This window comes from Sus scrofa, chromosome 6 (genome assembly GCF_000003025.6).
Source record: "Sus scrofa isolate TJ Tabasco breed Duroc chromosome 6, Sscrofa11.1, whole genome shotgun sequence".
Classification (NCBI taxonomy): domain Eukaryota; kingdom Metazoa; phylum Chordata; class Mammalia; order Artiodactyla; family Suidae; genus Sus; species Sus scrofa.
Genome location: NC_010448.4, coordinates 74,330,233 through 74,350,673, shown reverse-complemented (window position 1 = coordinate 74,350,673; position 20,441 = coordinate 74,330,233). Strand labels below are relative to the sequence as shown.

At 55.0% G+C, this 20,441-nt stretch overlaps 1 protein-coding gene and 1 long non-coding RNA gene across 8 annotated transcripts in view; one reads left to right on the top strand and one right to left on the bottom strand.

Moving 5' to 3' along the window:
• LOC106510624 overlaps window positions 1-2,807 on the top strand; it is a 31,132-nt gene extending 28,325 nt beyond the window's left edge. The window contains exon 3 of the long non-coding RNA XR_002345415.1: window positions 2,661-2,807. This is a non-coding gene — a long non-coding RNA (uncharacterized LOC106510624). The remainder of the gene's footprint in view (window positions 1-2,660) is intronic.
• KAZN (kazrin, periplakin interacting protein) overlaps window positions 1-20,441 on the bottom strand; it is a 1,105,661-nt gene that overhangs the window by 52,121 nt on the left and 1,033,099 nt on the right. For 6 of the 7 annotated variants that reach the window (XM_021097562.1, XM_021097563.1, XM_003481972.4 and 3 more), the window contains 5 exons: window positions 16,714-16,884; window positions 13,112-13,301; window positions 11,035-11,165; window positions 8,133-8,183; window positions 6,628-6,751 (listed from right to left, as the gene is read on the bottom strand). In XM_021097562.1, coding sequence (XP_020953221.1) covers window positions 6,628-6,751; window positions 8,133-8,183; window positions 11,035-11,165; window positions 13,112-13,301; window positions 16,714-16,884 — 667 coding nt within the window. Of the gene's footprint in view, window positions 1-4,256; window positions 6,752-8,132; window positions 8,184-11,034; window positions 11,166-13,111; window positions 13,302-16,713; window positions 16,885-20,441 lie in introns of those variants that run through there. The other variant, XM_003127625.5, reaches the window with a different exon arrangement.

Below are 20,441 nucleotides of genomic sequence, written 5' to 3'. Positions count from 1 at the left end.
TTCTAGGGATAAAGGGGTCAAACCCTCCCTGTCCCAAGGCAGAGAAGCCTGGATTCCCTCACAAAGCCACAGTGGAGGGAGTTTGGACTCTGAGGGCTGTGCGCACAGCTGCGGGGTTGTCGGGTCCACAGGGACCGATGCCCTGATTTCACTGCTGAGGCCACGCTGTGCTCAATTCACCTTTAGGCTCAAGATGCCTGCCAAGCTGCTTCCACACCTTTTTCCAACCTCTGGTTGAACTTAAATCCGCTCAAATCCCAGAGAACGCAGGCAGGCCGGGAAGCCAGTGCCTTCCTGGCTCCAAAACACGTTCAGCTTGGATTTCTGAGCCCACAGGGAGGAAGGGGTCATCACATCCACTTCAGAGATGAGGACCCTGAGGCACACGGTGAATGACTTGCTTGAATCAGATGCTGGGCTGGAGCTGGTGCGATTACCCCGGCATGGCCTGGCCCCATCGGTGGGCTGCGAGGGTCCACCGGATGGAGCAAGGCATGCAATTTTAGATTCTCATTTTGGGGCCATTAACTGCTCCTGACTGACTGGTCACCCACTAAGAAAGCAATCAACAATTTCCAAAGCCTGCAACTCTGAAATGCCAACGAGAGCCAGCTGGTTTGCCCTGGGCTGATGGAGAAGCATGGCTGCTACACCTGGCCTGACGTCGCACCGCTTCCCCGGGCAGATGCTGGGGAACAGGAAGGGCTGTCCTTTTCAGGACGGAAAGGTCAAGGTTTTCAGTTTCTATTCTTGCTTCTTAAAGATCCATCCTCTTGGGATAATTTACTCGTGGGTTCAGTTTGTTGGGGAGGGGGGTGCAGGGCTGCTTATTTGCATGCTTTTTGGTACCTTGGCTTTAAGACATCACACAAGTATGGCTCAGGTATGAGTTCTCCACATCCCTGTTGCCATCAAGCCATACACTGTCTGCCTGTACAATGACACTTCATGGTGACGTGCTATGACTTTGATATTTAAACTTCTAATGTACAGTCAAGATCAAATCCCTAAGTTATTTTTATTTATTTATTTGTTTATTTTGTCTTTTTGCTATTTCTTGGGCCGTTCCCGTGGCATATGGAGGTTCCCAGGCTAGGGGTCGAATCAGAGCTGTAGCCACTAGCCTACTCCAGAGCCACAGCAACGCGGGATCCGAGCCACATCTGCAACCTATACCACAGCTCACAGCAACGTCAGATCGTTAACCCACTGAGCAAGGGCAGGGACCGAACCCGTAACCTCATGGTTCCTAGTCGGATTCATTAACCACTGCGCCACGACGGGAACTCCCCTAAGTTATTTTTAAGTTTAAAGGGCAATCGTTTTATAATATAAAATGATGAACCTACCCTTTTATAAGATAAAGTTATAGGTATTTCCTTTTTTTTTTTTTTTTTTTTTTTTTTAAGGGCATAGGCTAGGGGTCGAATCAGAGCTGCAACTGCCAGCCTATGCCACAGGCACGGCAACACCAGATCTGAGCCTCATCTGCGACCTATGCCACAGCTTGCAGCAACGCCAGATCCTTAACCCACTGAGCGAGACCAGGGATCAAATGTGCATCCTCACGGAGACTAGGTCAGGTCCTTAACCCACTGAGCCACAACGGGAACTCCCCCTCTTGATTCTTTATTAGCACCAGGTTCCACGGAAAAGCAGGGAACAGGTGGGAGGTAGGAGAATGTGGCACGTTCTGCTCCACCGGGTGGGCTCTGAGTTGAAAAAGCTTAAGAGCCGTTTGTTCTGAGGAGATGGGCCAGGAGTAGGGCGTTTGGGAGGAACTGCAGGCTTCTGGTGAGAGGGTCCATGGATTTTTTTTTTTTTTTTTTTTTTTTTTTGTCTTTTTAGCTATTTCTTGGGCCGATCCCGCGGCATACGGAGGTTCCCAGGCTAGGGGTCTAATTGGAGCTGTAGCCACCGGCCTACACCAGAGCCACAGCAACGTGGGATCTGAGCCGCGTCTGCAACCTACACCACAGCTCACGGCAACGCCGGATCGTTAACCCACTGAGCAGGGACTGAACCCGCAACCTCATGGTTCCTAGTCGGATTCGTTAACCACTGCGCCACGACAGGAATTCCGATCTTTTTAAACTCATACTGTCACAAGGCTGATGACCCCATCTGATGCAGCCCCCTTACACCTGGATTCCTGCGGAGCCCAGGTTGAGTGACACACACAGCAGCTCAATAGCCTTGGGGTGCTCGTGTGGGGTGGCTGCTGGGACCCCCCTGGACTTATCCTGTGGCCAGCAGGGGACCCCCCCACCTCAGGAAGCTGCAGCCGTGGTACAGTGAGGGTTCTACAGCCGGGCAAGCAGAGGCGGTTCTCCGCCCAAGGAGGAGAGCTGGTACCAGGACCGCAGCTCCTTCCTACTCTGACCCTCGCCAGTTCCTCTCTGGGAGTGGGTTTTCTGGACGTAAAAGGCTAAAGAAATAGACTCAGTCACAAAAGCAAGGACGTGCAAGAAGTGGCTGGTGGCTTTGCCGAGGGTGGGAGTGGGGCCCCGTGGAGGCACTGGAGATGCCCACGTGCTGGGTCCTGGCCCCTCGCTGCCCGGAGGGAGGAGCGGGTCGCGGGCACTGCAGTCTTGCTAGACTGGAAGCCCAGTTCTACTGTTTCCTAGCGCCTTGACCCCAGACGATCTGCTCTGCCTCAGGTTTCTCATCCACCGTGGAGCTGCTGGAGGGTTAACTGAGTTAATACACGACAAGTGCGCAGCACGGACCCTGGCCCATGGTAAGTGCCTAACAAATGTTAGATATTATTCTTGTTATTACTATTATTAGGTTACGCCTGTGGGAGCCTGCTGGCCTGGGTGCAAGAGCCACATGGGTTGTGCACTATGCAGCTCAGGGCACTGTTCACACAGCTGAGCCTTCTTGGGTGATGCAGTACACAACTTGTGCAGCTGTCCACTGGCCCCGGAGGCCCAAGCAGCCCTCCTCCAATTTCTGACTACAAGAGGCGCCACTTGAAGTTGGACTATTTGGGGCATGGTCTAGAGAAGATTAACAAGGGAGGCGGTGTGGCCTGGCCCTGGAGAAGGCATGGGACTAGAGGAGCGACAGTGAGGATTGTGGCCGACTTGCTCCTCTCTGGGCCTGAGTTTTCCCTATCTGTTCAGCGTAGTGGGTTAGGCTCGTCTGGGAAGGCAGACAGGCTTTGTTCCTGTATGCCAACTCTGACTGGTGGGCAGTGGCTGGCTAAGGCTCTGTCTAGTGAAGAAATGAGAAGCCGCTTTGGGCTGGGTGGGAAGGGCTCTTGGATTAGCGACAGCTGCATGAGACCAGGGAGAGGGCAGCTGTGGCACATGTGACTTGCCCTCCTCAGATGAGCCTCGTGGCTCTCTCTCCTGGCTGCACCAGAGAAGGTATAGCCACATACTGATTCAGAGATGGAGTACCTGGCACTGGTCATTTTGGGGGGGAAGTTCTACAGGTGATTCTATTGCGTGGCCAGGTTGAGAGCTGCTGGGGTGGCTGCCCCTAAGTTCCCCGCAGTCCCGAGCGTGGTCTGTCCATCGTGGTGCTTTGAGCCGCCTTCTAGCAGAAATGAAAGGGGCGTTTTAAAGGGCCAGCCTTCCATCATTCTTACTGCTCGAGAGGACTTGCTCTTAGGTTGGGAGACAGAGATTCTGGCTGTGATCAGGGACTGGGGTTTCCAGGTGGTCTCTTCTCAGGCCATACTGTGCAGTTTCACCTGGGGAGGCCTGGCTTTGCATCTAGGGGCTCTCCTGGGGCTCGGAAAAGCCTGGCCCACTCTGGCTTCATCAGGGAAGCCCTGTGGCTCCTTTAATTTCTCTCAAGCTCCTCTCAGGCCCCAGGGAAGGTGGAAAGTCGGGACAATGCAGAGGCCCACTGAGGTCTGCAGGAAGTAACATGTCCCAAACTCAGAGGGTCCCCCCTGGGCCTTTGGAAGGAGCGCAGGGGGAGAAGGAAGCAGATGAAAGCTGACTGGGGCCACTGGGCTGGAGAACGCAGGGTCAGGGTGCCAGGCTCGGAGGTGCTGCATTAGAACCACAAGTAGCCCTGGATGCTGACAGCTCCTCCAAATTACAGTCGGGGTGGCAAAGACGAGGTGCTTCTGGGAGGCCACCCCGGCCTTAGCCCCTCCACGGGCCCAGAATCCAGCCAGCTTTCCTCGGCCCCTCCCATCACCCCATCAGGACCCAGCCTTGAAATTCCAAGGAGCAGGTCATGCCAGGCTTTGCCTCCCACCCAGAGTGAGATAGAAACAATCAAATAACATAGAATTCGAGCATATTTTAAAATAAGCTTTATTTAGATTTTTTTTTAATATTTTATATTTGCATCCATGCCTTCGAGAAACCTTTCCCGTGGGAAAGGTTATTTTCATCTAATGTTACCCATAACTCATTCGCTATTTGACGTAGTTCTCTTAAATAAATCATCCTTAGTAACTCTTAGAATTATCTCCTAATTTACAAAAACTGAAATGAAAAGGAACTACTAAATCATTACCAGGAGGGGTTGCGATCTTATTTTCTTGTAAATAAAGGGCAAACAATAAAAATCAACCGAAAGAAAAAAATTCATGGGGGAGAAAAGTATTTCCTAAAATATCTCTCTGTAGAGAAAGATGCCAGCCTCGGCCTGCGCTCACTCACCGCCAGGCTTGGTGAAAGGGCTCCGCCAAAGGAAGCCAGAGAGCTCCTTATTAGGTAACCTGCCTACTCCCTCCCAACCCCCACTTCAGGTCAGAAGGAAAGGGAGCAGCCGACTGGGGCTTTTCTGTTTGTTTTAGAGGCTTTGGATGAAATATCCTATCCCTTCTGATAAGAGATGCTCCAGCATTTAAAAATCCTGATTCTTGGTAAGAGCTGAAAACGTTACTGTTAGAGCATAAAGCGCAACTACTGTTGTTGAGAGGGTGTGTGAACGGAGCTGTTAGTGGTTAAGGTGGCGCAGAGCGGGGATTCACAGGTCAAATGAAAAGGCAAAGCTAGTCTTAGGCCTGGGGAGGCCCTGACTTGGAAGCTCACGTGTTCTCCATCACCCGGCATTAAAATGCACACACGGTTCCTTTGCTGGTGAGGCCTCCCTGGGGCCAATACTGCTCCCTAACAGGCAGGTGTTCCTGCCAGCCCTTCTCTCCTGGGGCAAGTGGGCTCAGAGTCCTGGGACAAGTTGAAGGACTGGGCCCAAGGGATCCCCAGACCCCTGAGGTGTGGCTGGAGGAATCGACCAGAATGGGGTGGGTGGGGGCGCAGGTGCTGGACACCATGTCCCCAGGAGCCCTCCCTTTGAGACAGGTGCCTCTGCAAGGACACCTGCCTGGCCAACGTGCAGAATCAACCAAGGAGGAGAGAGACAGCTGCAGGGAAGCACGCGTGCTGCTCCAGGCCCCCCCGGGAAACCCACCCAGGCCGAGGAACCCTGTGGTCCTACCCTGTGGTTATGCAGTTGGCTGTCTCGCCTTGTACTCAGCCTCTCTCAAAAGACAGACCCAAGAGGTGACCATGACAGCAGGCGCCTGCTCCTGTATTTCAGATAAATAAATATGTATAGAAAGGCCGAGAGAGAGCGCTACAGGTGGGAAGAAAGGCAGAGAGCATGTCCATGCAGGGGCAGGAAAACTGGGGAGAGAGAAGAAAGAACGGGGGAAAAAAAGCAAGCTTTGACAATCCAGAAGTCCCTGGGTTCTGGCCCCTCAACTCTACCTTGCACTGTCTGGCAGCAGCATGGTCATAGAACAGACTCATCAACAGAGAACCCGCCTCCCACCCGCCCCGTGGAAAAATATACATCCCGATATTTATGTAATAATTTAGAATAAGTCTTTGCATTTGTGCAAATAAGTTAAGCAGAACAATTTTCTTTTATCCCCCCCGTAAAGAAAGAAACGGCAACGCAATTTAAAAACTGGCAGGCCGTGAAAAAGAGCCTGTTTGGCCTCTGACAAACCGAGCCAAGACTGGGCCCCTTGGCCAGGCTCGCGAGTCTCTGGGGAGAGTGGACCTTACCCTGATGGCGATGGCGTTGTGGGGTTAAAGTGACTTGGGCACGCCCCGAGAACAGGGTCTGGTCCCCGACGTTCACACCGGGGTGGGGGTGGGGGGGGGGACATCAACACCAGACCACATCCTCGCGGGAGACGGGCTCCAGAAGTCGCAGTTGGGACGACGGACGGTTACAAGCACGGAGTGCACAACAGTCTTGTTATTTACAAATACACAGCAGTCCTTCAAGTTTTCAAGTTTCATAAAAAGGAGGAGGGTGGGAGAAGGGACAGAAAAAAAGACAACCCCAACGAACCCAACAAAAAGGAAAAAAAAAACATAGAAAAAAACAAAAACAAACCCAGATTAACAGCACAACTGTATCGCTCGGAAGACAACAGGGTTGACAGGGTCACACACGGTTGCAGTATATACATCAATTACAGAGGTGGCGCCGCGGGGAGGGGCCCACGCGCGCGGGGCTCGGCCGCCCCCGCCCCCACGTGCGCAAGCTCGCGCGCACCCGCACCGCCACGCACACCCAGCCGGCACCCCACGCTCACACGCACGTCCACACGCACAGACCCGCCCGCCGGGCCGAGGGCGAAGGGAGGCGGGTATCACCAGTCCGCGTCCTCCTCTATGTAATAATCAGGGGCGGTACCATCAAAGAGGCCAGGGTCGAGGGACTTCCGCTGCTTCCCTCTGGCAAAGACGCGCGAGATGGAGCCGAATCCCATCTTCTCTTTCTTCTTTTTCCGTTTTTGGTCTTCAAGATCCTCTAGTGACTGAGGAGTCGAGGCCAGACGGCAGACGTAGAGGAGAGAAGAAGAGAGGCAGGCTGAGCTGGGGGCAGCCAGGGAGGGACGGGGGATGGCCGGGGGAGGGGCTGGAGGGCACGCAGCCTAAGGATGCCAGGGTCTGCCCCTCGATCAGCGAGTGGACGCGGGCCAGTTAGGGAACCTCTGGGGATACCAGGACCTCTCCAAGACAGCCAGGAGCACGTTGCCAAAGGGAGGATAAAAACGCTTAGAAGAGCGCCTGGCCCCGTGATAAGCATTCCCAACTGTTGCTGGTGGGGTCTGTACTATTATTATTTAAATCCGGTTTGCTCACACCTTTCCTGGCCGGGGAGGGGGGCTTGTAGACGCCCACGTGCCCTTGGCCATGACGGAGCCACAGGGCCTACCTGCGGGGGCACCGCAGCAAATGTGTAACTTCACCGCGGTAAAGGGAGCACAGGAGAGCCTGGAAGACGAAGAGGAGGAGGAGGAGGAGGACCCTTGAGCTTCATGTCAGCCCGGAGCAAGGACGCGGGACCTTAAGGCTCTAGACAAGAAGCAGGACTGGCCCCAGTGGAACAAGGGAGTCAGGGGCTTGGATTCTAATCCTGATTATGTCACTACCCATGGCCCCCAGCCTCTCTGAGTCCAGTTTTCTTGCCTGTGACTGGGCATTATTAACAAGAATGATGAGGACAAGGAGGAGGAGGTAACTATGGGGCTGGGGCGGTGCCTGGAGGAGAGCTCGACAAACCATCAAGAGCTTTATACAAAGACGCAGGTTGGTGTTATCCCCTGAAAAGGTGGAGGTTAGACTAGACTAATGGTTCCCAAAACACATCAGAATTACTTGAATTCCAGGCCTCACCCCGACCTGGTGGGTCAGACTATTTCGGGTGAAGGGCCTAGGAATCTGCATTAGGAAATCATCGCTGATGGACCCTGATACAGCCGAGTAAAACAGAGACCAGCACGTGGGAACCTCAGGACTAGAGCGCTGATCTCAGAGATCCCTTCTGACTCTCACATTCATGTTATTTCCCTTCCTACAGCCCCTTCCTCACTCTGAGGATGGAGTATTGGAATGTTAAAACGAATTTTAAAGTTTCCTGCAGCAAAGGACCCAAAAAGCCCAGGGCCAGGGTCATCAGACTTTGGCTGCGGGAGTAAACACTCACCAGGGCAGCTCAGAGGATGTGGGCTCTGCACTTAGTAGGTCCAGAGAGCCAGGCGCTGAGCCTGGCTCAGGCACCACCCCATGTGTGGCTCAGGTAGTGGGTGCCTCTCTGGTCTGGGTGCCCAAGTATGAAAGTGAGGGTCCTAAGGGCCCAGGGGAACTAGGGTGAAGTCACAGTCAAGGTGGGTTAGCCAGAGAAGGCACACCTACCTGTACAATGGGATTGTGCAGGTTCTTCTGAACCGGCCCGGGACTGTCTCCCTGTAGCCAAAGGAGAAGAGGAAGATGAAACAGCGGAAGCACACAACACATGAGAGCAGAGGTGGCCCGAAGTGTGGGGTCTTCCATGGGAGGAAGCCATCCCTTAGGGACCCCCCTGCCTCTGTCCTGGGGAATCCACCCTCCACCTCTGAAGCAGACACTTCCAAATGGCTCAGTGATGGCACGTGTGGTTCATGGAGATGCTGCCTGGACCAGGAGTCCTGGCCAGAGGCCCCGTGGTGCTCGCCTGCCTGCTCTGGCCTCTTAACCCCTAACACCCTCTGACCAATGAATCAGTTACTCAAAGGCCTCTAAGTTCCTGTCCCAGCTGGTCCATTGAGTTAGAGCTGGGAGTTGGTTATACTTGGTGCTTTTCATAAAGAGATATAATTTTATAGAAAAAACACAAAAAGAATTTGGGGACAGGAAGACTTAGGAGAAATATGCAGCCTCTAATTTCCCCCACAAACACCACAATGAATCTCTTATTTTGTGGAGGAGCAGACAGGGCTCATTAGCCTGATTTATAGATACACAGAGAGGTTCCAGACAGTCCAACATTGTAGAGCTAATTAAAACCAGAGCTACAACTCAAATTTGAGACCATCTGCTTCTTCCTGGTCTAGTGCTCCTTCCTGTGGGCGAGCAAAAGCCCACACCACATCCCAGAACCAATCTGGGATGCGGGGGGGAGGTGGGTAAAACAGAGCACAGGATCACAAGTCATTACCAGGGAGACCCCTAGTGGTCATTCCCAGAATTACAGGCAAAACGTGAGAAACAAAGCATTTGTCACCTGAGCCAATGTCCATCAACCTCCTCCCGCCTCTGTGCTGAGTCCCCACCTCTGCTCTAAATAAGTGGCTAGAGCATGAAAGGATGAGGAGGTCCTTATTCCAGGCCAGGCAGTTCTTGCTGGTACCAGGCCAAATGTCTGAGAAAGGAGGGTTATTACCTGGCGCTATCTTCAGGCTCTTCCTGGCTTACCTGTGTGCACATCTGTTGAGATGGGGGGATGAAGGCAGTTGAGGGGGGGTAGGGATGGAACAAATGGTAGTTTAGTTTTTAGCCCCATCTCATGATTTGCAAATAGTACCTATAGGTTGGCCCTGGGTAGGGCCATCTTTGCCAAGTTCATGGGGAAGAGAATGAGGCCAGTGCCCACTGCGATGCCTACGTGTAGATGACTGGCTTACCAAAGCACCCATTTCCTGGCAGCTGGGCCCTGTGTAAAGTGAGTTGGGAATAAATATGCCTGAAGCAGCAGATATGTACCAAGGCTAAGTTGGGCAAAAGGCTAGGGCCCAGCCAAAGGCAATGCAAGAGGCCTTTAAAGAACCCTCTTGGCAGAATGAATTTTCCAGCAGCAATTCGACTGTCAAATCCCCCTCAGGCCCACTATGGGAAGACAAAATACGGCCCTTGGGAAGGTGTTCTCATGTGTGCTCAGCTACTACAGGGTGTCTGGCTTACACCAAGAATAAAGGCCACTGCTGCCCAGAGGTGTAATTCAGCAGTTGTCCCTCAGAACAAGAGGGTAACATCAGAGGCCCCTCTATTGGCCCACCTTCCTTGCCTTGGTCCTGTCAGGACAGCCTTTGTCACCAGGTTTCTATCCGGGGAACTAGAGAAGAGACCGCTTCCTATAAGCCCCAGTTGAAAAAGAATCCCAGCCCTGAAGCGACCTTCTCCCCATCCTGGTGTGACTGTGCCAGGCCCTGGCCCACAGTGCCTTGTTGCCCACATCACTAGGCTGAGGCAACTATTTCACATTTTGTCTTAGCTATTTTTGTAAGTGCTTTTCATTGTAGATTTGTAAAAAAAAAAAAAAAAAATGCTTCCATTATGATTACTCATACACAGAAAAATCATTGATTTTGGTCAACTGATATCTGACTGGTACTATTATGTGCTTCTCATCATGAGCCTAACAGCTCTTCAGGTAATTGTCTAGAGGTTTTCCAGGTAGACAATCACCCCACCGGCAAGTCATGGTTATTCTGTCGCTTTCCCTCTCTGTCCACCTCAGTTCTTTGACTATCCATCTCGCTGGTTAATAAAACACCATTAACTAGTTTTGGAGAAAGCCTTCTGTGCACTTGAAGACCGGACTGCTGTGTCTTCAGGACACGGCAAGGGAGCCCTCTGTTATCAACCCTACGAAGGAACAGATATGACAAGTGGCCCCCGCACCCTGACCCCCATGTTTCACGTTAGAGCCTTAGCGTGGGGCACCCCTGTCCTTAGACGCCTGACCCACCCGCCTTTGTTCACCCCCTCACTCCTGGGGAGCCTGCCTGCTCCACCAGCAATCAAGGGTTAGGTGGCTCTGGACCTGCGCCTCTCTGATTAGATAAGAAAAGCAAACAAATTTAGACCAAATTCACCAGAATCCTCTCCAGAGGCAAAATGTGCAAAAACTCCTGGAAAGTCAAACAAAATCCGGCTCATTTCTGGATGAAGGACCAAGAGCTGGCTCTACAGGGCAATCAATGGTGAGGTCCTGGGCTCTGGAAGGTACGGTCTGGGAGGAGAAGCCCACGGCCCCAGACGCAGCCCACCAGAGGGGGGCCCGGGCTGCTCGGACCCTGTGGCCGACCCACGCCCATCTTCCTCTGGATGGCCTTGCCCTCCCAGCCACAAGGAACCACCAGGCCTCATTTCTTTCTGTCCCCACATCCATCTCTTCTTGCAAAAGGAAAGAACAGAACAGGAAATGCCTTCGCCAGAATGCTCCCTGGGGAGACGAGAGGAAACAGCGGGTGTGTCTTCGCCCCACCCCCACCCCCGCCCCCTCGATTTGGTTTCCGGGCAGGGCCCAGGGCCCAGGCCCTGCTGCTGCTGGCCTTACGTTGCAGAGGGAGTGCGTCCGGTGTCGAGGGGAGTTGATGTCGCTTGGCGTGGATGACCGGTCGCCTTCGGCGGCAGATGCGTCGGAGATGACAGAGGGCTGCCGGGAGTGGCAGGGGCTCACCCTGACCGCTGGAAAGCAGGGAGAGCTGGTGAGTGAGGGGTGGAGATGTCCTCGCCTCCACTGCCCCGCCGGTCGTTCCACCCACTGCCCCCCATTATACAGGCGGGAACACCGTCTGCCCCTCTGGCCCACGCCCCACGTGGCACCACAGAGCCATCGGCACGCATCTCCAGCCTCTGGATCCGATCAGGCCCCCCACCCCCCACCCCCTTCACCAGGGTGAAGGAGAAGGGACAGGAGTTTCCTCAGTGACTGTCCTTATAATGCCCCCACCACCTGGACGTCCCCTGGACCTGGTGCAGTCCTAACCCTGTCACCACCAGCTTTTCAAGCAGGGAGCCTAGAGGCCACCATGGGCTCCTCTCCTTCTCCTGCCCCCCCCCCCCCACCCAATCAGCAGCAGCACCTCCAAACTTAGCCCCTCATCTGGCCACTTCTCTCCAACCCCACTGTCACTACCCAAGCCCAGGTCACCACCGTCTCTTGCCTAGAAGACCAGAGGGCCTCCCTGCCTCCACCCCTCACTGCAGGGATGGCCAGCATCCGGTCTCTCTTTACCTGGTGGTATGTGCGTGTGATCCTCCTCCAGGCAAAGGCATACAGCCCTGCCCACCCACCAGCCTTGGCTCACAGCACACCTGCTCTCTTTACAGTGCCTGGCTCGCGCCATCTCCCTCCCGCCTCAGCCTTGGCTGGTCCTGCTGCCCAGTCAGGCACATGCCCATCATTCAGGTCTCAGCCTGTCCCGAGAGAAACCTCCCCGGTTATCAGCTCTCCCCAGTGTCCGTTTTTCATCAAAGCATCTGCTTTCACACTGATTTCTACCCCTGCACTGACTACAATCTGTAATCATTCTTCGTTAGCTCAGGGACATGCGTGTTGCCATTGTCACACCTACAATGCCAGCTTGATGAGGGCAGGCGCTCTGGTGTCTTATCCGTGTTCAACCCCAGTGCTCACGGTGCCTGGCAAGTAGTAGGTGCTCAATCAATCGCCACTGAATGCCTGGAAGCCCATCCAAGTCCCCCAGCGGATGGCTCTCCTGTCTGCAGGCCCTGGCACCGGATGGAGGAGGCACTTTTTGTTCAGCAAGACTGAGGGCCTACTGTGTGCAGGCAGCACATGAGCAGGGAGGCTACTGAGAAAGGAGGCCCTTGCTGCCAGTGGCCATAGGGTCATATGGAGAAGGGTGGAGGCTTTGCAGTCAGGGACTTGGGTTCCAACCAAGGTGATGGCAGGACTGGAGGCCAGCTGCCTGTCCCCAACCTGCACCTGTCTCACAAACATGGCCACTCACGGGAGGAACAGAAAATGGAGCCAAGTGGGTTGCTGATGAGCAGAGGGGTTTGGGGCTTGTCTTGTGGCCAGTGGATACAGATGTTAACTAAAGGCTGGGTCGCTGTCCCTAGCCACCCCTGCCAGTGCCTGGAGAAGGCACTGGTAACACTGATTTCTGGTCCTCCCACACATCCCGTGATTATCTGGAGCTGGCAATCAAGGCGCTCTCACTGTCTCCCTTGCCAAAGGATGCCCATGGGACCCAGAGGCAGAGCACCCAATCCCTAGACAGTGATTGGTCCAGGGGTGGGCATGTGACCCTGGCTGGCCAATCAGAGTTCTTTTTTGGGATTTGGCAGGCAGAGATTCCTTAAGACCTCTGAGCTGCAAGGGCCCTAACAGTCTGAAACTGCTAGACACTGTTTTCTGCTTTGCGGAAAGAGGCGGCCTAACGATGAGGCCGAATGGAAGCAGGGAGAGCTGAGCGATGGAGAGAAAAGCTCAGACCCAGGTACTGTCTGAACCCTGGGATCCAGTGAGGCCTGAGGTCTGTCTCTTAGATGTTTGTGGCCTCTGCCCCACCCCCTCCAGCTCTAGTGGGAATAAAGAAGCTGCCTTCCAGAGTGGGTCAAATGGCCTCCGGGGACGCCCCGCAGCCGTGCTGGGCTGGACTCACCTTGCCGGTCTGCAGGGTGGGGGGGATGTGAGTGGTAGAGAGTCTGCTGGCTCTGCCGGATGGCTGCGGTCAGCGGGAGGTCCGCTTGCACCACCCACTCCTGGTTGCCGTTAAGCACCGTCTCGCCCGGCATGGCGAGTGAATGCCGCTTGGGGACATCCTTGGTCAGTGTGGCTAAGGACTGCTTGGCCTGGAGAGAGAGCCGCGGGACAGGAAGAAGACAGTGTCATCAAGGGGACCTCTTGGCCAGCTGCTCCGCCATCAGCACCCATCATGGTGAGAAAGCCAGGAATCCGACCTCTGTCCCAAGGTCTCTGCGAGGCTGTGCCACATGCTGACCAGCACATGCCTGCAGGGCTTGTCTGGGGGTTAGAGTCCCCCTCAGTTCCTGCTGATACAAAGAGACCAGAAACACAGAAAGGGGGGCCGAGGACACGCTTATCACCTGTTCTTCTGGGGTCTCCAAGGCCCGGCTAGGAATTGAGTGAGAGAGGAGTTGAATGGGCAGCCCCTGGAGGCAGCCCAGGACAGGGTCACTCTCCTGTCTCCCCCGCCTCCTTGTTCCAGGCGGATGTCACCTCTGGGCCCAAGGGGGCACTTTCTCACTTGGCGGGCAGCTTGACATCACCGCTGCCTGACAGTGGGGAGGGGACCCCAGTTAGTCCTGCAGGACGGGGTGGGTGTGCCTGTGAGTTTTGGAGCCAAGAACCCTCTCGAAAACTGCCACTCATGATGTTAAAACCTCCGAGACAGAGCAAAATGGAGCTGCAGCTGAGACACACCACCTGAGCTCTGATTTAAGATACGTGCATGTCCCCCCGCCACATGGGACCATCTTCCCGTGACAGGCTACATGCTGATCTCCCATTAATTCCTCCATTAAATGCAGTCCAATGCCAGGAGCGCCCTCTTCTCTCTGAGCCTCCTTCCCTTCCCGGGCACTCTGAGCCTGGAGTTTTGAGATCCTGGGAATAAGGCGATTGGCTCAAACACCCTCTTGTTTGTTACACTAAACAGAACTGGGTTCCAACTCCACTTTGACTATTTAACTTGCTAGGTACCCAGGGCAAGTTACTCCACCACTCTGAGCCTCAGGGTCCTCACGGTAAGACAGGGAGCTGAGAGGGAGCCTTCCTGTGCAAGCGCACCCCCGAGCTGTGGGACGAGATGGCCGGCACAGTGCTTCGGAGCCTGGGCTCTGGAATCCAGTGGGCCGTGGCAGTGGCCATGCCGTTAGCCGATCCTGGCTCTGCCATGTCCTAGCTGGGGGCTCCTGGGGGAGGCCTTACCTCTCCATGCCTTCCTGCCCTCGGCTGTCTGGTGGGGTAGCAAGGGGGCTGTGAGAGCACCTGCCCTATGGTGAAAAAGACACCTCAATGCACGACAGTGACTGTGAGTGTTACACTTTCTGGTTCATAAGCAGGAGTCAGACATGCCACGATTCACATGGAGGCCCAGGACGCCGTCCAGTCTCCTGTCCTGCTGCACAAGCAGTCGTTGTTGGGATTATTTACACCTCCCTGAGTTGGGATGATCCAGGAGGTGAAAGGGTCAGTAGTCTGGATGGGACCCTGCTTGGGTTTCGGCCCATTTCCAAGCCTGGCCCTCTGCCTTCTCATGCACCTGGAAGCTCCTGAGCTCCTTTTAGCGCACCCTGTGTGCTTAAACCTGCCAGAGCTGCTCTCTGCTGCTTGTGACTCAAGGGCCTCAGGTGCATGTGCAGGGGAGGGACCTTCCCCCGTCACGTCCTGGCCAGCTGTGTGTGTGTGTGTGTGTGTGTGTGTGTGTGTGTGTGTGCGCGCGCGCGCGCGAGCATGCGTGCATGCCGGACAGAGCTGGCAGCCCTGGAAGCCTCCAGGGCAAGAAATTCTGCAGATGGTGGGCAACAGAGGGGACCTCCAGTCAGGTGGACCCCCCGCCCCAACACCGAGGCTGTCAACGGGCTGTGCTGATGTTACAGTAAGTCCACACCATGAGCTGCACACATTGACCTAAACTATTCACCCTTAGCAGAGGAGTCTGAGGCTGGCCAGCAGGAGGAGGCAAGGGCCTGAGTTTCACTGGCCAGAACCAAAGCAGTGGTCCGGGCATGATGAGGGAGGAAGCAGAGAGCTCGCTCTCTGTCCTGAAAGGTCCCGGAATTCGCCAGGATGCTTAAGGCTAGGGGTCCACACCTGTGCATCCAGAGGACACTGGGAAGACTGGGAAGACAGAGGGCTCATCTCACCCCCACACCCTCTCCCAGACCCACAACTTGAAAGGCTTCTGTCTGGTCTGCAGGTGGCGGCAGGGTTGCCAGCACCATGCAGCTCATGGTGGGAGCCTGGGCAGCTGGCACTTTCTCCAGCCTGGGCAGCTCTCACCACTAGGGGTCAGCATTGGACAAGGAGACCCAGGAGGCAGCGTGCAGGCTTAGTCCCAGGAGGGATGCTGTGCTGCCCTGCCCTGGGAGACCCCTGGTCCTGAAGGAAGTGACTAGAGATAACCTCATCCTATCATCAGTCGCCATGTATAGGCTGTGCTAAGTGTCTTCCTTGCATTATTTCATTGCAATCCTCAATAAGAGCCCTATAACAGGCAATTATCTCTACTGAGACTTGACGGAATTGAGGCCGAGACAGGTGAAAGGTAGGGCTGAAGGCCACACAGCTAGGAAGTGATGGGGGCTGGAGTCGAACCCTGAACTCATGGCAGTAGCCACACCCTTAGCTGGCATCAGTGCTCCGCAGGAGAACGTGGCGTGCTCGCTAAGAGCCACTGGGCCTCCCGGCCCCTCAGGAGTTTCTGCACACTCTCCTCCCAGCCACCATCATCGCACCGAGGCCCTGGCGGTGAGCTCAGGGTGAGCCCCTCTTTAAGCCATGAGCTCCCTGGAGTTTTTCAGCCACCTGGTGGGGGAGGTGGGGTGGGTTAAAGACCCTCACCCCCACCCCAGGACTAGATGAAGGTCACTGAAGCTCAGAGAAGTTCAGTGAGGAGTCCACGGTCACACGAGCACAGGAAGAACAGGACTCTGGGGTTCTGGACCCATGTTCTGATGCCAGGCCAGGCCTGGTCACCCCACCTGGGCTCTCTGTCCCCACATGCAGGCTGCACATCTCCGAGGAAAACACAGTGTTTGCAAGTATTTTTGAAGGATTGTTTTGGGTTAGAAAAAAAATTACATTTTTTCCCCCATGAAGGCCCAAGTAAGATGTTTTCAGTACAGATGAAAATAGGTGCAGGAAAGAAGGAAATAAAAGTCACTTGTGATCGTCCTACTTAGAAATAACCATTCTAAATTTTGTGGTGTTTTTCTTCCTCAAGGTTGGTGGATGGTCCCCCAGCATCCCCACAGGCCGGCCCCAGGCAGGTGGATGAAAGGCCCTGTGGCCGACCGGAAGGAAGCAGAGGGAGCATCCCCCAGACCACGCCCCCCGGCCCAGACCCGCCCCCGCCCCGCCCGCCCCACCCCGCCCCGCTAGACTCCATTGGCTCAGACAGGACTCGCAGGTGAACCCACGCTCATGCCCAGCCTCCCCTGTGTGTAGCTTCCTCCTAGCACACGATGTCGCTTCCAGCAGATGCACCAGCCTGAGTGGGTGAGGGGGGCGGGGTCTCACCATGGCCAGCTCCGCCTCCAGCTCCTTCATCCGGTTGTCCTTGAGGTCCAGCTGGGAGCGCAGTGCCGTGGCGTGGTCCGTGGCCTCCTTGGCTTGGCGCCGCAGCTCCCACTTCTCGCGCTCCAGCAGGTCCTTCTCCTTGGCCAGGGCTTTGACGGCGTCCTCGCTCTCCTGTGGGGAGAGGCCTGGCGTTACAACCAGGGGTGCTAGCGGGGCCTCCCCTTGGCCTGGAGTTGCCTCCATGGCCTTGATCCCTATACCAGGGGAAACGTGGGGAGGGCTGCGCCGCACCGCTCGGAGCTGGGTGCTCGGGGCCTAGAGGAGGACAGCCCTGGGTTCAGCCCAGCTCTGTCACGAACTACCTGGGAGACTGGGACAGAGACAGACCTTTAGTAGACACTCAGCTATTATTTTTTCATTGGATAAAATGAGCAAACGCATGTCATGGGTTAAGCTGTGTTAACGCATCAAATCTCTTTCTCCGTATTGAAAATACTACTCATTTAAAAGAATTGTTATAAAGATGAAATGACTTCATGTGAGGGAAACGGAGTCTGACAAATGTTAGTCAGTGGTGGGTTTGGGTGTCTCTTCTGTTGCTGGATAACATGTGTGTCACAGGAAAACAGGGACAGAGAAGGTAAGTCCAGCCCCACCGCCTTGGCTGCCAGGGGGCCCTGCCACCATTCTGCAGGGTCACAGTGATGATGGCACAGGCTGGAGCCCCAGTCAGCTGTAGTGTATGAACATGTCGCAGTCCTCTGCCTGTTACCTGGCCCCTGCTCCTGGCCAGTCCTCCTGCATGAGCTGTGTTCTCTGTGATGCAGAGGGAAGGGCCACAGGCCCAGCTCTGCTGCTTTGAGCAAAGCCAGCAGGCAGAGGACAGCCGGCTGCATTGGGCAGCCGGATCTCTATTGGCAGGAGCCAAATTTGAGGACAGAGGAAGGGCCCCAGCACAGGGCCTTGCTCACCCATCCAGCCATGGTCTTCCCACCCACCAAATCAGGAGCCAGGCTCAAGGTCTCCGTGCAGCCTGGGAATGAGCTGAAAGGCAGCCATCCTGCCTTGTCGAACAGCTTGTTGCCAAAGGCCTGACTTCCCCGAGGGCCAGAGAATAGGAGGCCCTTGCTCTGAGCTGTCACAGAGCTGTAGCTGTGGCTTAGGTTCTGGAAAGAGAGCCAGTTGGGGTCAAATCCTGGCTTTGCAAGAACAGGCTGCAATTTTCTCTTGTGCCTCCGTTGCCTCACCTGTAACACAGGGTGGGAGCAGCCGTCTTGAGGGTGTTACTGCGAGCACTGCATGAACTAATCCTTTCAGCGCTCAGCATGGCACCATGCACACAGCAGGCGCCCACCGGTTCACTCAGGACACAGCTCCAGTATCCTCCAGGCAGCCCTCCCTGACTCCCAGGAAGCAGCACCAGCTCTCTCCGACCTGCTTCTCATATTGGCACCCAGTACTGTTCACTCAACCAACATCGAGATGCCACCAGCAGGCACAAACCAGACAAACACCCCTGTGCCTGCAGGGCTTACCCTGTAAAGCCCTTCTGCACCGTCCAAGGCCACTGGCAGACACCTGGGTCCCAGAACAGCAGCCTGGCAGACAGCAGCCAAGAAACACTGCTGCATAAAAGAATGAGGTCCCTCTGGCCTGCTGGCATGGGGGGCTCACCTGGACACAAGAGGTGCAATGTGGAGGGGGCTTCTGGGGTACACAGGCCTGTCCAGAGGTGTGACGGCAGGCAGGAGGAAGGTGGCCTGTTGTGGCAGTGACCTCACCACCTAGGATCACCCTGTGCCCAGCCCTCGCCCAGGTTGCCTGCCATGAGCCCTTCCTCAGCTGTGTTTATGTCCCCAAACTCCTCTCCAGACTGTAGCCATGTGACAGGGAACGTGCAACGGCGCAGCCTCCCGGGGGTTGCAATTCTGTCAACTTTCTGGTCAGGCCCCAAACTCTCATTTCTCAGCAGCCTGTGTCTGTGCTCATGCTCCCCGGCCCCACAGCTGGGAGCCCTGTGTCCTGCTACCTGCCGGGAGGCCTGCAGGGGTCCCCGGGGAGGAGCTGGGTGGCTGGGCTGAGAGTTCCATTAATCCTGTTCACAGGGACATTTATCTTGCACATAAAATGCAAGTCTCCCCCCCCACCACCACCAACACCAGCTGCAAGCTCTTGGAAGAGGTGGAATAAAACCAGGAGGTGTGGCTTTAGCTTCTCCAAATTAGCTCTAAATATGTGGCCTTGGGTCAGTCACTGGATCTTGGGAACCTTTGTCCTCCCATCTGTACAGTGACGTTGGACCCAATGATGACAAAAGATTGTCACATGGCTGTTCCACTGACATCTAGAAGCTTAGGAGGGACTCTCCCCATTTTAAGAGATCAATTTTTATTTATTTATTTTTTTGTCTTTTTAGGGCCGTACTCGTGGCACATGGACGTTCCCATGCCAGGGGTCGAACTGAAGCTGTAGCTGCTGGCCTACACCACAGCCACAGCTATGTGGGATACGAGCTGCGCCTATACCACAGCTCATGGCAACGCCAGATCTTTAACCCACTGAGCGAGGCCAGGGATCTAACTCGAGTCCTCATGCATGCTAGTCGGGTTTGTTAACCGCCGAGCCAGGATGGGAACTCCTAAGGTAGCAATTTTTAAAAAAATTGAGTGTTTTCCAAATTCCACTTTTCTGAATGAATGTGAAGGGGCCTGTGGGTCTTGTGAAGCCATCACATGAGAGTGACACTGCAGCGCAGCCCCTCTGCTGGCTGGCCTTAGGGGACGCCCCTGTTATCTGCGACTTAAAAAAATGGCCCCGTCCTGAGGGAAGGGGACGTCCCAGAGGGACTTTATTCCCAAGAATGAGCACAGTTATGAAAACGAATGTGACGCCCCAATTGAAGGACAGGAGAAAAGCTTGCTATGAAACCCACAGTGCCACAAGGCCACTGCCATGCCCGGCAAACCACCCATGGCTCGAGGGGGCGGCCAGGACCTCTAGGGCGAGGAGCAGAAGTAACTTGAAGTAACTCATTTGTTCATCTACGTTCGTTCTGAGCAGTGAGGGAGGTGGGCACTGGGCAGTGGGCAGCGAGAGGGCCCTGGGCCGGACCGCCTGGGTTTGTACCCCGCCTCCCCTTTTATGTCACTGTGAGGCCCTGCGCCACAGACTTGCCCTAAGTCTCAGTTTTCACCTCTATAAAACCACACCTCACAGGGTTGCTATCAAAAACAGCAAATGCAAAGAGATTGGGACAATGCTGGCATAGAAGAAGCGCATTATTAATGGATGCGTTATTATTAATGGATCCTGAGTCAGGGTGTGATAAGGTGGCCTCTGAAGAGGGCCATTGGCCTTGTCACTGTCAAGGTCAGTATCTAGTAATGGCGCCATCTCTTTGATCCTCTTAGCCTTTTATTGGCTCCATGGTCCCACTGTGCTGTTCTGATCCGGAGCCGACCTCCTTCACAGTGCGTGTTCTCAGGGAACACGTCCCCCGCCCCTGGGTCCTGGATCCCCTGGACCCTCGGCCCTCCCAGAAGGTCCCACCTAGGTTACTTTTCTGCATGGTTCTTGTGTCTCCCCAGAGACTCTCCCATCCTCCCGGAGGCAGGGCCCACGCCTGGGGTCTGTCTGGGGCCTGCCAGGGGCTTCTGACAGCAGGTGGCCAGCCATGTGCTTACCTGTCTGGGTTTACCAGGGGGACCAACGCCAGGCAGTGGGAGATA